We start from the raw sequence: 18,041 nt of genomic DNA, 5'->3' as shown, positions 1-18,041 counted from the left end.
AAAAGCGCTAATGCTACAATGAAAAGAGCTAATGCTACAATGAAAAGAGCTAATGCTACAATGAAAAGAGCCAATGCTACAATGAAAAGAGCCAATGCTACAAATAACAACAATGGTGGCTCGAGAGGAAAGTGCAGTAACTACTGGTGGACAGAGCAGATGCTGAATGAAAAGAAGAACTACATGAAACAGAGGCCAGAGAAAGTAAAGCAAGGGAAGACCAGGGAAGGCAAGATAGACCGTTCTGCCTACGACCTCTGCGACTCAGGTCTCCGTCCAGGGAATTTACACACACAGCAAGCATGGCTCACCCACACAGTCCTGCCACAGGCAGCTAGAAGCAGTGAATGGGAAGTCATGGTGAATAAGACCAGGTCAGGGGTAAGTCGTTTAGGGAGTGGTGATCCCAACGAGAGGAAAGAGAGAGGAAGGCCGAGAAGCTGACCGAGTATGACCTTGAGCTGATCCATATTGATAAGGAGTGTCACAGCTTTACTAAACCATGTGACCAAGCAGAGTCATACTAAACATGGACGGTTACTGCACAGTTTCTTAGTTCGTAACATTAAAATATTAGATTAAGTGCCATTTTAAACAGGGCTGTACCCAAAATACATCCTGAATATGGATTCACTGCATGGTAAACCATTGAAATATGTTCTAAAAAGGTTACTGGTCTTTACTGAGCACTGGGGTCCCCATGAACCTTAATTGGGGAGGACGTGCTCATAGTAACGGCTGGAATGGAATCAACGGAACGGTATCAAACATGTTTTCCATGTGTTTGATACCATTCCATTGATTCCATTCTAGTCATTATTATGAGACATCCTCCCCTCAACAGCCTTTGCTGTATCATTAGCAATATTCCTTCCCACTTCAAAATTAAGAGACTAAATTGATTGTCTAACACAACAGAAGGGCTTGAACCAATCTCTGTCCCTCCATCTATCCACCTCTCCTCTGAGGATCCTGTCTCTGTCCCTCCATCTATCCACCTCTCCTCTGAGGAACCAGTCTCTGTCCCTCCATCTATCCACCTCTCCTCTGAGGAACCAGTCTCTGTCCCTCCATCTATCCACCTCTCCTCTGAGGAACCTGTCTCTGTCCATCTATCCACCTCTCCTCTGAGGATCCTGTTTCTGTCCCTCCATCTATCCACCTCTCCTCTCAGGATCGTTTCTCAAGCCTCAGTCTGCACCAACTTCCTCCCATAATCCTTCCTTTATCAATTATTTCCTTTCTCTACCTTTATCAGAATCTTTGTCTTGAGGTCACTGAACTGAAAACAGCCCTAGCCTCCAGAACCAAGGACCTAAAGCCTACTGCCCTGTAGCTGGGGTTCAATCTGACTGATTACTTCCAGGAAGAGAGACCCTCACTCGGATCTTCCTGAGCCCAGATTTGGTTGAGTCTAGGTGCGATAGGAGAGTGTATGGGCTATTTAACGATGTCCACAGAAATCCCAGCCAAGGGGGATAGAGTGAGGGGCGGTGAAGTGTGGCAGGCCAGGTAAAGCTGTATTAACTGGGACAAGACGTTGGAGCTCTGCTGTCGGGGGGATTGTGTGTGTGTGTGTGTGTGTGTTCAGTAAAGAGGATTACACCTCCGATATGAAGCAGATAGGTCTACAGAATGGAGGTGGTGACAAGACATCCATTCTTCCCACCTATTCCAAAGTAAATTAAACACTCTTGAGGAGTAAAACCCGTGTAAACCAGATCAGCTGCGCAGCTTGATGCGTTTAGTACTCCATCCAGCTTCAACTCCTCTTCCAAATTCACTGCATTTCTCTTCCTCTCCATCCTTCCCCTCTACAAAATCCATTCAGCCCTCACCCTTCCGAATCCCCTCCATCTCTACAACACAACTGGTCCCTGTTGGAAATGTCTCTCCGCCCCACCTTCAACATGATACCCTTGTGTGTTGTGTGAAATTGCCCTACATTCAACATTATGCCAGTACGGTTGTGTGCTGTGTGAAACTGCCCCACCTTCTCCAGTCCCAAAACTAAACAGAACAACTGGCTAAATACCAGTCTAAGCATTGCATCCTATTCAAGCCCTGCATCCACTACACACTCTCCTCTCCTCCAAAATCGAACAAACAGCATCTCCAAGGAAAAGCATTCCTCATGAAACTGGTTGAGAGAATGCCAAGAGCGTGCAAAGCTGTCAAGGCAAAGGGTGGCTACTTTGAAGAATCTCAAATATAAAATACATTTTGATTTGCTTAACCCTTTTTGGGGTTACTACATGATTCCATATGTGTTATTTCATAGTTTTGATGTCTTCACTATGATTCTACAAATTTAGAAAATATTAAAAACAAAGAAAAACCCTTGAAATTATTAGTGTGACCAAACTTTTGACTGGTACTGTGGAAGCAGATAGCTCTCTCTCCCTAGCCCGAATCATGATGTTAGTCAACCAAGCTCCAGGGACCTCAAGTCCAGCCAAGCACCACTCCTTGTTCCCTGTTGTGATTTATGGGTTCCCTTTCTTCTCCTAAGAGCAGAGGCAGAACTGGCATATTTACCATTTCTGTTAGTGTATGGAGGCCCACGAGGCACCCTGTGGTGATTTGAATGCTGGCTGTGCCCTTTGCCTTGGCAACGGCAGCCTAAGCCAGAACCTCAGTTCTGCTCCTGATCTGCAATGAAGAAGTTTAATTTTCCATCCTGGAGCTGTATAGCTATTTTTATTCTTATCAGACAACACTGAGTCCTCCTTTATTGGTCCTTAGAGCTTCATATTTCCTGCATGTCCATCTCTCCCTCTCCAGTCCTTTCTCTCTCTCTCTCTCTCTCTCTCACCCTCTTCACCTGCTCCTACATTAGAGACAAGTAACCTACAGCTGGAGACAACACTACATTAGAGAACAGTAACCTACAGCTGGAGACAACACTACATTAGAGACCAGTAACCTACAGCTGGAGACAACAGTACATTAGAGGCCAGTAACCTACAGCTGGAGACAACACTACATTAGAGGCATGGCTGAGGAGCCACTATCTGTAGGACTTGCTTTCCCAGTCTACCATAGATTCATAGTGCAGCATGTCCAATTCCCCACCATTCTATTCAACTGAAAACTGTATTTCAACAAGAAATCCTTATTAAAAATGGATGTTCATAAAAATATCAAATAGGGGGTGCTCATATTTGTCCTGTTTCACACATGTACAAGTGTGAACCCTGTACAGCATGGAGCATCAACTAGGTTCAGCCTCGGGGTGATTTTTCTCTCTCGAACCAATGGTCAGAGACCCGGAACATAATTGACTGCAAGAAGCCTAAATGGATACAATATTTGACCAAAAACAATCATTTCAAACCTTGCTTACATTTGTATACGATCGCATACACTGCCTATACAAAACAATAGGAACACCTGCTCTTTCCATGACAGACTGACCAGGTGAATCCAGGTGAAAGCTATGATCCCTTATTGATGTCACGTGTTAAATCCACTTCAATCAGTGTAGATGAAGGAGAAGAGACATGTTAAAAATATATTTTTAAGCCTTGAGACATGGATTGTGTATGTCTGTTAGTGGTTGAATGGACAAGACAATAGATTTAAGGTAGTAGATGCCAGGCACACCGGTTTGTGTCAAGAACTACAAAGCTGCTAGGTTTTTCAAGCTCAACAGTTTCCCCGTGTGTACCAAAAAAATGGTCCACCCCCCAAAGGACATCCAGGCAACTTGACACAACTGTGCGAAGCATTGGAGTTAACATGGACCAAAATCCCGGTGGAATGCTTTAGACACCCTGTAGTTCATGCCCCGACAAACTGAGGCTGTTCTGAGGGCAAAAGGAGGTCCAACTCAATATTAGGCATGGCAATACTTTGGCCGATTTCCAAAATGTGGAATCACTTGGCTCTGATTGCTGTTTTTTTTAATATTTTTTTACAGTCTTCAACAATTTTCTCAGAAAACATGGGTGGGGGGGGGGTTAAACATTATTATATATTTTTTTTTACATCTGTCCTATACCGTGTGTGGTGTGAAATGGAAATGTCTGTTTGGCATATCCCACTCCCCATGAGACACCGTCGGAGAGTGGGGTCACGACCAGGGATCCGCCATTATTGACGGTGACCTGGGAGCAATTAGGGTTAAGTGCCTTGCTCAAGGGAAGCTCGACCATTTAAAAAATAATAATAATTGGCTCGGATTCTAACTAGCAACCTTTCGGTTTCTGGCCCAAACACCCCGATGGACCGCCAGATACAGTATTATACACGTTCTCCTATACCTCCACAGTGCTGGACAAGCTCCATACTGTGTATATAGATGGATAAGATAGATATTTATTAGGTCAACACATTTATTTATCTGTAATTTTACCAGGTAAGTTGACTGAGAACACGTTCTCATTTACAGCAACGACCTGGGGAATAGTTACAGGGGAGAGGGGGATGAATGAGCCTGGGGATTATTAGGTGACCGTGATGGTTTGAGGGCCAGATTGGGAATTTAGCCAGGACACCGGGGTTAACACCCCTACTCTTACGATAAGTGCCATGGGATCTTTAATAACCACAGAGTCAGGTCACCCGTTTAACGGCCCATCCGAAAGACGGCACCCTGCACAGGGCAGTGTCCCCAATCACTGCTCTGGGGCATTGGGATATTTTTTTAGACCAGAGGAAAGAGTGCCTCCTACTGGCCCTCCAACACCACTTCCAGCAGCATCTGGTCTCCCATCCAGGGACCGACCAGGACCAACGCTGCTTAGCTTCAGAAGCAAGCCAGCAGTGGTATGCAGGGTGGTATGCATACCACATATGACAGGGAGTCAGTCTCAGAGAACATGGTTCATAAAGCAAAACGGTGGTAAGGAAAAAAAGGTCAATTGAAATGTCCGATCTAAGCAGAATGCACGGAATATTGTAATAGAAGCATTCCGGGTTCCGTCTGAACCTCATGTAAGACCGATCTAAGCAGAATGCACAGAATATTGCAATAGAAGCATTCCGGGTTCCGTCTGAACCTCATGTAAGACCATGTGACACTGATGAAAAGAATAGGTTCATGCTGCTGCTCCTTTACCATTGGTAGAAGAAACAAGAGTCTATCTCCAATGTCTTTTTCTCTCCATCTCCCTCCTCAATACCAGTTCGCTTGTTCTTTTATGGGGACATTTTTATTCTCTTAGCTCCACCTGACCTCCCCCTCTCTCAAAATTGTTGTCCTCCTGCACCCTTCAACCGTATCTCACACACACACACACACACACACAATCCGACTTGTGAACAACCAAATAAAAACATAAAGAAGTAGACGGCATGGAGGGATGCAGGTGAAGTGGAGGGCACGATGTGGACATGGAACAGACTAAGGTGACATGAGGAAGGCAGCCTGAGCCTCACAACAAAATATCAAAATCAGTCCATGTAACTGAAAGCGTCTCTTACAGAAAAAGCACACGATGTCACATGTGGGGGAGAAGAAGAAATCACGTGTTTTTGGGAACACTTTGCATTGTGATCACGTGAAACATCATGTGGTTTTTCTGTAGGGGCAGAATCAGCAGAATCTTTCATAGCGAAGTCCTACAAGAGATCAGAAGGGCTACAAGAGGAAATGGACTACAGGCTACCAGCATCTGAGCTCATCTCTAGTTCAGGTAAATCATGAGTCTAAAAAGCAACAGCAAGACAGTGTCAGGCCTGTGCCTGGTCCTCTGGACAGGAGGGGAGAGGGGGGGGGTGAGAGGGGGATGAGATAAAGGAGAAGAGGATGTACTCACTGGATAGGGCCTTCTCGTAACTCTTCCCCATGGCCACGAAGTTCCGCAAGCATGGGTTGAATTGCTCCATAATGGACTGAAAAGAGAAATAAAAACAGTTTAGTCAGACTGAGCAGCTATAAGCATAGCAGAAGCAGAGCTCTACTCTGTAATCGGGGTGTGCGTTCACACACACCGGCGCTCACACTAAGTACGCGACTCCTACCAGCTCACTCACGCATGCACACAACTCGTTTGGCTTAGCCAATCAGGTACAAGAGTGTAGATGGGAATCAGTCACACCCAGGCAAAGGAGAGAAGGAGCGAGAGGGATGTGGGTGTTGATGCCCGGGCAGCCCAGCTCAAGAGGCAGTCTCTCTCACTCACTCTCGGTCTCTCTCAGGTCATGTTGTTTGTGCTAATTACTTTTTCGGTTATGCAGAGACATGAGGGAACAAGGACGGGGAATAAAATTGGACGACACGAAAACAGGAAAGAAGAGGAGAGGAGATTCAGCTAGCTTAGTTGGCTTGAGCGTGGTGCTAGCGTGGTGCTAGCTGGCCACAGCAGGGGGTTGATAATGAATATAATGCATCTAACTGTGGGTATAATGTCTGCTGGAGGGGATTCAGGTGGCTTGGTTGGGTGAGATCCAGCATAATCTTCTGCATATACGCTCACTGAAAAATAATACTACATTACAATATCATCGTTACTAGAACTGAAGGGGGGGGGGGGGGGGGGGGGGGGGGGAGTCACTGTTCCAATTCATCCCAAAGTTGTTCGATTGGGTTGAGGTCAGGGCTCTGTAAAGGCCAGTCAAGTTCTTCCACACCGATTTGGGAGAAAAAAAATCTGTATGGACCTCACTTTGTGCACAGGGGCATTGTCATGCTGAAACAGGAAAGGGCCTTCCCCAAACTGTTGTCACAAAGTTGGAAGCACAGAATCATCTAGAATGTCATTGTATGTTGTAGTGTTAAGATTTCCTTTCACTGGAACTAAGGGGCCCAAACCATGAAAAACAGCCCCAGACCATTATTCCTCCTCCAACCAACAATACAGTTGGCACTATGCAATCGGGCAGGTAGCGTTCTCCTGGCATCCGTCAAACTCAGATTCATCTGTCAGACTGACAGATGGTGAAGTGTGATTCATCACTCCAGAGGACGCATTTCCACTGCACCAGAATGCAATTGCGGCTTTACACCACTCAAGTCATCTGTGTGCTGCCCAGGTGCTCATCTGTGTGCTGCCCAGGTGCTCATCTGTGTGCTGCCCAGGTGCTCATCTGTGTGCTGCCCAGGTGCTCATCTGTGTGCTGCCCAGGTGCTCATCTGTGTGCTGCCCAGGTGCTCATCTGTGTGCTGCCCAGGTGCTCATCTGTGTGCTGCCCAGGTGCTCATCTGTGTGCTGCCCAGGTGCTCATCTGTGTGCTGCCCAGGTGCTCATCTGTGTGCTGCCCAGGTGCTCATCTGTGTGCTGCCCAGGTGCTCATCTGTGTGCTGCCCAGGTGCTCATCTGTGTGCTGCCCAGGTGCTCATCTGTGTGCTGCCCAGGTGCTCATCTGTGTGCTGCCCAGGTGCTCATCTGTGTGCTGCCCAGGTGCTCATCTGTGTGCTGCCCAGGTGCTCATCTGTGTGCTGCCCAGGTGCTCATCTGTGTGCTGCCCAGGTGCAGATAGAGAGTGAGGGAACAGGGTCGATATGGTAACCAAATCACCCTGCCCCAGGGCATAAAACCACCCTCCAATTCCAACCAGGTGCCCAGCCAACCTCTATATCCTGGAACTCTCACACCTCCCACACACACAGAGTTCCTCTCTTCTACTTTGTCCTTCTAACCTTTTCCTGACAGAGCTGTCAGACACTGAAGGGATGGAGGGCATCTCTAGGCTCTTGTTAATGGTGTGCTTTATGATGTTGAGAGACATGGCATGAGGGATGCCTACTAATGTTTGTACCAACTGGCTCTAGGTCACCTTGACTCTTGTAACTTTAAGATGACATCAAAACAGAAGTGCAACAAGGTAGGAAGGACAGGGAGGGAGGACGTAAATACAGGATATACCATCTGCAGAAGGGACAGGGAGGAAGGACATAAATACAGGATATACCATCTGCAGGAGGGACAGGGAGGAAGGACGTAAATACAGGATCTACCATCTGCAGGAGGGACAGGGTGGAAGGACGTAAATACAGGATCTACCATCTGCAGGAGGGACAGGGAGGAAGGACGTAAATACAGGATCTACCATCTGCAGGAGGGACAGGGAGGAAGGACGTAACTACAGGATCTACCATCTGCAGGAGGGACAGGGAGGAAGGACGTAACTACAGGATCTACCATCTGCAGGAGGGACAGGGAGGAAGGACGTAAATACAGGATATACCATCTGCAGGAGGGACAGGGAGGACGTAAATACAGGATATACCATCTGCAGGAGGGACAGGGAGGACGTAAATACAGGATATACCATCTGCAGGAGAAGGACGTAAATACAGGATATACCATCTGCAGGAGAAGGACGTAAATACAGGATATACCATCTGCAGGAGAAGGACAGGGAGGACGTAAATACAGGATATACCATCTGCAGGAAGGACAGGGAGGGAGGGAGTAAATACAGGATATACCATCTGCAGGAAGGACAGGGAGGGAGGGAGTAAATACAGGATATACCATCTGCAGGAGGGACAGGGAGGGAGGGAGTAAATACAGGATATACCATCTGCAGGAGGGACAGGGAGGGAGGACGTAAATACAGGATATATCTGCTGTGAGAGATGTTTAAAGAGAGGAGGGAGAGAGGGAGGATGTAAATACAGGATATACCATCTGCAGGAGGGAGAGAGGGAGGATGTATATACAGGATATATCTGCTGTGAGAGATGTTTAAAGAGAGGAGGGAGAGAGGGAGGATGTATATACAGGATATATCTGCTGTGAGAGATGTTTAAAGAGAGGAGGGAGAGAGGGAGGATGTATATACAGGATATATCTGCTGTGAGAGATGTTTAAAGAGAGGAGGGAGAGAGGGAGGATGTAAATACAGGATATACCATCTGCAGGAGGGAGAGAGGGAGGATGTATATACAGGATATATCTGCTGTGAGAGATGTTTAAAGAGAGGAGGGAGAGAGGGAGGATGTATATACAGGATATATCTGCTGTGAGAGATGTTTAAAGAGAGGAGGGAGAGAGGGAGGATGTATATACAGGATATATCTGCTGTGAGAGATGTTTAAAGAGAGGAGGGAGAGAGGGAGGATGTATATACAGGATATATAAATGTTTAAAGAGAGGAAGTTGTGAAATGCATTGATGTGCATCACTTATGTTTAATTTAAATGTATAAAAAAATGCTAGATTTGATTTAATATGATGAGGACAAGCAAGCACAAGTTGTTTATAGACACAAATAAGCACAGCAAATATATATTTTATGAGCGTTCTTCTGTCGCAGATGCACTGATTCTTTGTCTCGACACTGTTAGTCAGGGAAGAAATCCACACATGTACACACATACACACAAGAGAGAGAAATGGGCTCGAGTTTGCTTTTAGGGTTTCCTTGGGACCAACCTATTTATAGCCCTGTCTGTCTGTCTCTCCCCCACTCCCCTCCCCCTAGCTTCCGCCTACCCCTCTATGTGTATGTGTTGTTATATAAGGCAGCATTAACTACGAAACAAACTCATTCACTGGAACCTATCCAGCCATTGTAATCATCCTGAATACACCAGGGAGACAGATACATAGATGAGAGAGAGACCCATGTATTCGTACACGCTGAATAAAACAGCCGTCAGATGACGATCACTACGGTGCGTGTGTGAGATATGCAACTACCATCAGACAGGTCTTGTCTCATTGAGAAGATGCTGCTGCCGGAGCCAGCAGGTTTCTAAAGTAGTAGGGTAAAACACACACACACACACACACACACACAACCAAATTCCCTTATGTAGACACGCAAACATGGACAAACCACTCCGTACGCGCTTACACAGGCTGCAATCATCCGGCACCAAAGTCTGCCTAGTTAAACGGTTAAATGGTTTGTTGATTCATCTATGTATATAAAAAAATACTAAATAAACCTTGTGTAAAAGATCTCCTGAAGTAGAAACGGTCACACACACACACACACCATTAGCCCAGAGAGCCTCACCTGATTATCTCCAGTCCCACACCAATAAAAATTGCAGGCTTCCACCTCGGCAACCGCTAATCATCATCAGTGGCCCTCGAATATGGTAATAAGGGACCTAGCTAATGGAGGAAGGAGTTTCCCGATCACCGGTGACACACACAGGGTTAAGGACTAGGTACATGATTAACATGTCACGTTGTCTGATCTTAATTCATCCTCAAAATCAGCAACACAAGTCATCTCAAAATCAGCAACACAAGTTGTTCATTTAGCAGGACTCAAACAGATTTAACTACACACACACACACCAATATTTGACAGGTGAATTGGGAAAAGGAAGAGATGAATGTACACAGTCACACAAAGCTTTTTAGGGAGATGAAGCCTTATGTTCGCAGGTGGCTCCTTGGACTCGTCTGCTGTAACCATGTACTTAAAAATGTGGCCTCGTCTTTAAAATCATTCAAGCTAATTCAAATACAGAGCGAACATAGATCCATCGAGCATCAATGAAAAACGGAAATGGATTCTTAAAAATGATTACCAACATATACTCATCTTGCCCCTCATAATACTTCAGTAGGAGATGTTCCCATTTTCATCAAAGGAAATGGAAGAGCGATTCTGTTCCAGCTTAAATCAAGAGAGGGGTTAAGAGGGAAGGAGATACCCAGAGGCTTCACACAGGACCAGAGATAAAACACCCCATGTCACTGTCACGGTCTGCATGCATGAGTACGCATATGGTGTGTGTGTGTGTGTGTGTGTGTGTGTGAGAGAATATAAAGTAGTGCAGCAGACTAATGCGATTACGGGGTAAACATTACTGCCCGGGACACTCTGGACGGGGTAAACATTACTGCCCGGAACACTCTGGACGGGGTAAACATTACTGCCCGGGACACTCTGGACGGGGTAAACATTACTGCCCATGAGGTTAATATTTCTACTGTTATATTGCTTTCATCGATTGTCACGAAGACATGAATCCTTATTTAAATAGGTTTAATTAAATTGCAATTCAAAGAGTGCACAACATGGTTTTCAACAAAATGCCTCAGTCACATCTTACATTTTTGAGATTAACACACACACACACACACACACACACACACACGGTGGTTCCAGTCTGCTTGGCAAAGCATCAGTGCTTCAAAGCTGCTCCAAGGAGATGAGCAAAGCCGGATTCCCTGCGACAGCATTTCAGCTGGGAACAGGATGGAGACCCATGCACACTCAAACATGGGCTGTGTCCCACATGCTCTATATAGTGCTCTACTTTTTGGCCAGGGCCCACAGGGTGCCATTTGTGATACACAGATAGTACGCTGGAACATCCAGTACGATGTTCGTTTCGGTCACATAGACATGCTTGTTGGTGCAGCAATGCCAGTATGTGAAATATTTATCTACAAAATGTGTGGAGTTGGAACATCTCCCTAGCCTGACTGACCCCCAAGGCAACGTTCTGGGAAAGTGAGGGGTCGAGCACATGTGAAGTTCAAGGTGTGTGTGTGTTAGTGCTGTGTCTTTGATTAAATAAGGGGCTGACTGGAAACTGTTGTCTGGGGCTGAATTCCCAGTGATCTCAGTAGATTTTTCCAAAAAATCTAACCCCTGGTCAAATATTGTGAAGGAGGCTAATAAGGGAAGGTTACTGTAGCAGGGATAGAGAGGAGGGGGGGGGGGGGGGGGGGGGGGGGACATTGTTTTATCCGACTGGAGCAATTACAATATGACAAGTGTAATTGAAAAGGTCAATATCAAGTCACATACACACCTCAGTGGCCACGCAGACACATACCTGAGGGAACCAGCTCTGGTTGAAATAATTCTAATAACAATATCCTTTCTGGGAACACTGTGACCCGTCCTTTTAAAAGACGTGAGGGATGAGGGGTGTAAGTGTGCGCGTTTGTGCCGTGACTCGCCGTCGGTCGTGCCTACATTAACACCACCAGTGTCATCTCGTGGAGGGGGTGCAAATTAAAAAGTCAACGTGGCCATGTGGCTCATTCAGCCCTGCTGTGTCATACCCTGCCAAACACACTACAGTAGCTAGCTAGAGAGACTGGCAGAATATATGAGACAGAGAGAGACCATGACCCTTTAGTTCAGTTGTGGGTGAGTGATCACACATGAGAGCAGAAACCATGACATTCACAAGTTGAATTAGAAGTTGAATTATTGGGTCAACTTCATACGTCCTCTAATGTTCTCCTTGTGCTGGGCTGCTATTTGGAAAAGATAAGTATTTGTGTATGTACACACACACACACACACACACCTGAAAATGTCAAGGTTACACCTGATTACAGTATTCAGGTGTGGAGGGATATGGAATGGCAGGAAGTCTGTGGTCATCTGGTCTCCATGCCAACTAAGAGGGTCTAACTCGGATGGCGTATGGATTTTACTACCCTGCTGCCAGCTATCAAGGTGACCCAGGTCTGTCCCATGGTTCTCAATGTCCTCTTTTTATATCATACTTAATATCAGTCACCCAACATCCTATATGCCTCCACAAACACCATCCCTGTGTATAGCAGTCCAGTAGTAGAATATACAGTGTATACTGAACGTATTCAGTCCCCTTGACTTCTTCAAATTTGTTACATTACATTATTCTATATATATATATAATTGCAAATTTATGTTATCACCTTTAACATAAGTATTCAGGCCCTTCACTCAGTACTTTGTTGAAACACCTGTCAGAGATTACAGCCTCAAGTCTTCTTGGGTATGACGCTACAAGCTTGGCACACCTGTATTCAGGGAGTTTCTCCCACTTCTCTGCAGATCCTCTCAAGTGCTCCCCATCCAACCTGACAGCGTCGCTGCACAGCTATTTTAAGGTCTCTCCAGAGATGTTTGATCGGGTTCAACTCCGGGCTCTGGCTGGTCCACTCAAGGACATTCAGAGACTTGTCCCGAAGCCACTCCGGTGTTGTCTTGGCGGTGTGCTTAGGGTCGTTGTCCTGTTGGATGGTGAACCGTCGCCCCAGGCTGAGGTCCTGAGGGCGCTGGAGCAGGTTTTCATCAAGGATCTCTGTACTTTGCGCCGTTCATCGTTCCCTCAGACGAGTATCCCAGTCCCTGCCGCTGAAAAACATCCCCACAATGCTGCCACTACCATGCTTTACCATAGGGATGGTGCCAGGTATCCTCCAGATGTGACGCTTGGCATTCAAGGTAAAGAGTTCAATCTTGTTTATCAGACCAGAGAATCTTGTTTCTCATGGTCTGAGAGTCCTTTAGGAGCCTTTTGGCAAACTCCAAGCGGGCTTTTACTGAAGAGTGGCTTTCGTCTGGCCCATCTCCACAAAGGAACTCTAGAGCCCTTTCAGAGGGACCATCAGGCTCTTGATCACCTAAGGCCCTTCTCCTCCTATTGCTCAGTTTGGCCGGGCGGCAAGCTCTAGGAAGAGTCTTGATGGTTCCAAACTTCTTCCATTTCAGAATGATGGAGGCCCGTGTGTTCTTGGGTACCGCCAATGCACAATGTTTTGGTACCCTTCCCCCAGATACACAATCCTGTCCTAGAGCTCTACGGACAATTCCTTCCACCGAGTCGTATCACAAAGGGTCTGAATACTTATGTAATGTATTTGTTTTTAATACATTTGCTAAAATGTAAAAAAAAAAAAGAAAGAAAAAACTGCTTTGTCATTATGGGGCATTGTTTTCCTCAGAAAATATTTTTACATCTATTTTAGAATAAGGCTGAAACATAACATGTTGAAAAAAGTCAAGGGGTCTGAATACTTTCTGAATGCAGTGTACACAAGAAAATAAGTCAGCTACCACAAACACATTTCTCACACATACAAAAGCAATTTACTACCCAGTACCCACGTGTCTTGTTCCATCAGACTGCAAGGAAGCCTCCAGCTGAACACACACACACACACACACATTACAACGGCAGCTCTGAAGAATTTGAATGAGCACGGATGCTGACCATGATTGCCAAATGCTAGAGACTGCATTAGAAATCCAGCTATTCTTCTATTCCCATGGTGCATCTCTGATGTTATTCCCCCTTTCCATCTCCTCTAAGTGGACATTACATATGTTCATATGCTATGGCAAAATGTTTAGAATTACAACATTTGCTGTAAACAAACATCGTCAAGCAGCCGCCTGGAAAAATGTGTAGAAAAGCAGGAAATTTGTTTTCAAAATGATAAATTCTCTCAGCCTCATTGCAAAATAGCATGAGATTAGCTATAAAACGGCTAATTCCCTCTCCGCTCAACAGCAGTGTAGAATTGAAAGAAACATTTCATCTTTGCCCCATGGTAAAATGTGGGTAATTGTAGGAAGCAAGCCATTGACCCCCCCAATGGCTTGCTTTTTATATATATATATATATATATATATGGGTTAGGGGGGGCCCTTTCTCAGACCTTACAGGGGCCCTGTGAAACTGCGGTATGGCACTGCATTACATGCCTCCGCTAAGCCTCTGTCAATTATTGGGTCAAAACTGCCATGCCCGAGTGTCCTCAAGGGAGGGCAATTCAGTGCGTGTGTGTGGCCCATTTGCCTTTCAGATGAGCTGTTATCTGTGTGCAGACTCAGTGGTGCAACCGACTCGAGCCAGGGAGAGGAGGCACTTCCGTAGCCATATTTGGAAATGTGGGAAATCCCCCTGCAACCTGGCACCTCATCTCTATTCCACACAGTGTGGCTCGTATCACTAGAGACCTGAAGCTACGCCCAAGGTCAATGTCTCATTAGGAAGCTGAAATGGGGTGGAATCGTCACCATTAACTCATCATGTGAGAGAGAAAGTTCAGGCCGTTCCTGCACACAGAAACAACCCCCTCCTCTCAGTCTCTCTCCCCTTCTCGCTCTCTCAAATCTGAGATTAAATGTCAGTCTAAAAGCTACCTGCGGGAGGGAGGAAGTTCCACACACACACTTGTTTCTCTCATCATCTAATTACAACCAGAACCCACACAGCAATTTCAAGACGGAGGGATAGAAAAGATGTCTCTTCTGGTACACCCCCCCCCCCCCCAATAAACCACCACCTCTCCAACCTTCTCCTCCCCTAGTCAACTCTGGCTAAAGGGTTATACCTAGAGTTATACCTATAACTTTTAATATTTAATATCGTTTTTGGAAGAAAGTGTTCTTTGATGACTCTTTGGAAGGCAAGAAGGGTTCTACATAGAACCATGTCATATTTCCCAGCATGCTCTATTGCAGGGTGATTTTTGCAGGTCTGTTTTTGCATGTACATTGACTGATAAACGTTATGTTACAAAGATAAATAGCATACAGCACATTTTCCCTAAACTAAACCAATCTGTTGCAGTTGGACTTGCACCCGTTACTGAGATGTTTGTTCCAGTTTAGATGATTGAGGTAGTCTCAGTATTTCATTTTCCCTACACTGGCAGTCATTCTGAATGCAGGTTGCGGGTGATAAAAAAAATAAAAAAATAAAAGTCCACTTGTTGGATATCCCATCTCCGTCTGGATTCCAATATCACCCTGCAAGCCAGTATAATGTGAATTTCAGGCCTGATGTAGCCTGTAAACCAGGAGTTTCCCAACACCACAGTGTTAGGTTATAATCAGGCCCTCAAAGGCTGTATGATACACAGTGGTGTGAACAATTATTTGCCCACTTTCAAATGCTCTACTGAATGTTATCATATCTTCAACCAAAACCTAATATTAGAGAAAAGGAACCTGAGTGAATAACAACAATTACATAACAAAGGCTTCCTGTAGTTGTTGAACAGTCTCACACTTCACTGTGGAATTTTGACCCATAAATGGGACCCATGTCGTCCTAAAAAAGGTATACTTTTGACTCAGAACACGAACTCTGCTCTGTATCAGAGAATTGTCCGGGAGAATGTCAGGCCATCTGTGAGCTGAAGCACAGACAATCCAAAAGCACACAAGACTTACATGAAAATGGTTCAAAAGCAGCACGTTTGAAGTTTTGGAACGGCCTAGTCAAAGTCTAGACCTAATCCCAATTAAGATGTGGCAGGACTTGAAACAAGCAGTTCATGCTTGAAATCCCAAAAATGTCACTGAGTTAAAGCAGTTTTGCATGCAAGAGTGGGCCGACACGAGAGGCTGATCAACAACTACAGGAAGCATTTGTTTGCAGTAAATTGCAGCTAAAGATGTGGCACAAGCAGTTCAAATCAAATGTTCAAATCGTGTTTGTCACATGCGCTGAATACAACAGGTGAAATGCTTACATACAAGCCCTTAACCAACGGTCAATGTGTGGGGGCACCGGTGTTGAGGTAATATGTACATGTAGGTAGAGTTATTAAAGTGACTATGCATCGATAACAGAGTAGCATCAGCGTAGAGGGGTGAGGGGGGGGGGCAATGCAAAGAGTCTGGGTAGCCATTTGATTAGATATTCAGGAGTCTTTTGGCTTGGGTGGTTAGAAGCTGTTGAGAAGTGTCATGACGTTGGCCTGGGGGGGGTAAGTTTATGACAGTCAAATACCTCTTCCCCACTTTCTCCTCTCGCTACCCTACTGAGGTTAGTTGGAAAACCCTTGGTTGTTGACAGAGATTCTGGGAACATCAGAAGGTGGGGGGAAATGAACTATATTCTGGTAATCCGACCAATGGAACATATGCGGTGGTACTTAATGAATATGAAGTCAGCTCGGTTGTCATCTGAGACATTCTCATCAATGATAAGATGACAAACTCTACAGTGGAAAGTCTACACATCAGAGTTATCGGATTCACATGGAATTGTTGTTCAATTTAAAATGTTTGAATAGGAAATTATTCGTGATGGGATGAAATGTGATTTTAGCTTCTAAAATGTGAGATTTGGGTTTTCATAAGGTAGGGCCCTGCTCAAAATCAGTGGCCCGCCCCTGTGAAGGGATATGGGCTATAAAACCTTTCGAACACGCCCTCCTCTCCCTTCTTATATAAGCTCGAGGACAATATAACCTCCTGTTCCGAGGAGGACGGTCCGATGTCAGAATGGTTCAGATAATAACTACAGAACGAAGCAAACATCAGTGTGAGCTTTGGTTGCGAATGGTATGAACTCTTATTCACTACAGATGTGAGAGCTCCTAGCCGTTGAGTTAGCAACAGCAGATGCAAACGAGGGTTAGGAAGGAACAGACAGAGTATCCCTCTATCACCCAACGACGTTACAACAACATATCCAATTGACAACCAGAGGTTGTTGTCCTGGCACCACACTGCCAGGTCTCTGACCTCCTCCCTATAGGCTGTCTCCTCATTGTCGGTGATCAGGCCTACCACTGTTGTGTCATCAGCAAACGTAATGATGGTCTTGGAGTCATGCCTGGCCATGCAATCATGAGTGAACAGGGAGTACTGAGCACGCACCCCTGAAGGGCCCCCATGTTGCGGATCAGCGTGGCGGATGTGTTGTTACCTACCCTTACCACTGTCAGTTATTGAGTGTAAGGGGGAAATGACTTTTTTCCACAGAGGAATTGGGTGTTGCATAAATTAATAAACTCAGGTTCCCCTTATCTAATATTAGGTTTTGGTTGAAGATCTGATAACATTCTGTATTAAAAGAGAAACCTGATAGAGGAAAAATGATTTATCATGGCACTGTAAATAATCATTTTAAAGGCTGATAGAACTGTTCATAGGGTTCTAGAAAGCCATTTTATCGTCTAAAATGTTCTATTGGTAGAACCTTTCAGGATTCTACCAATTCTAGGTAGAACCATATACAGGGTGTTCTATTAAGATCACTACATAGAGGGTTCTAGGGAGAACCCTCTGTAAAGTGTTCAACCTAGCACCAAAAAGGGTTCCCTATGGGGACATGCCGAAGAACCCTATATGGTTATGCTTAGCACCTTATTTGTAAGAGTGCACAGACAGTTCTGTAGCTAGCTAGCTACTCTGGTTCAGACAAAGCTCTGTAGCCCTCTGTCTCAACAACACTTGCAGAAGGATACAAAACACGTGCAGCACTGACTAATTTGAAAAGAAAATCACTGGTTTGAAACGAGAGGTCGACCGATTAATTAGGGCCGATTTCAAGATTCGGTAATCAGCATTTTTATTACATTGCACTCCACGGGGAGACTGCGTGGCAGGCTGACTACCTGTATTGCAAGTGCAACAAGGAGCCAAGTTAA

The 18,041-nt window shown here is 45.3% G+C and overlaps 1 protein-coding gene across 3 annotated transcripts in view; it reads right to left on the bottom strand.

Moving 5' to 3' along the window:
• LOC109870215 (brain-specific angiogenesis inhibitor 1-associated protein 2) overlaps positions 1-18,041 on the bottom strand; it is a 90,834-nt gene that overhangs the window by 63,023 nt on the left and 9,770 nt on the right. For all 3 annotated transcript variants that reach the window (XM_031804746.1, XM_031804747.1, XM_031804745.1), the window contains exon 2: positions 5,763-5,838. In XM_031804746.1, the coding sequence (XP_031660606.1) occupies positions 5,763-5,838 (76 nt within the window). The remainder of the gene's footprint in view (positions 1-5,762; positions 5,839-18,041) is intronic.

Source organism: Oncorhynchus kisutch, linkage group LG25 (assembly GCF_002021735.2).
Source record: "Oncorhynchus kisutch isolate 150728-3 linkage group LG25, Okis_V2, whole genome shotgun sequence".
NCBI classification, from domain to species: domain Eukaryota; kingdom Metazoa; phylum Chordata; class Actinopteri; order Salmoniformes; family Salmonidae; genus Oncorhynchus; species Oncorhynchus kisutch.
The sequence above is the reverse complement of the archived record's forward strand: the minus strand, read 5'-3'. Positions and strand labels throughout refer to the sequence as shown.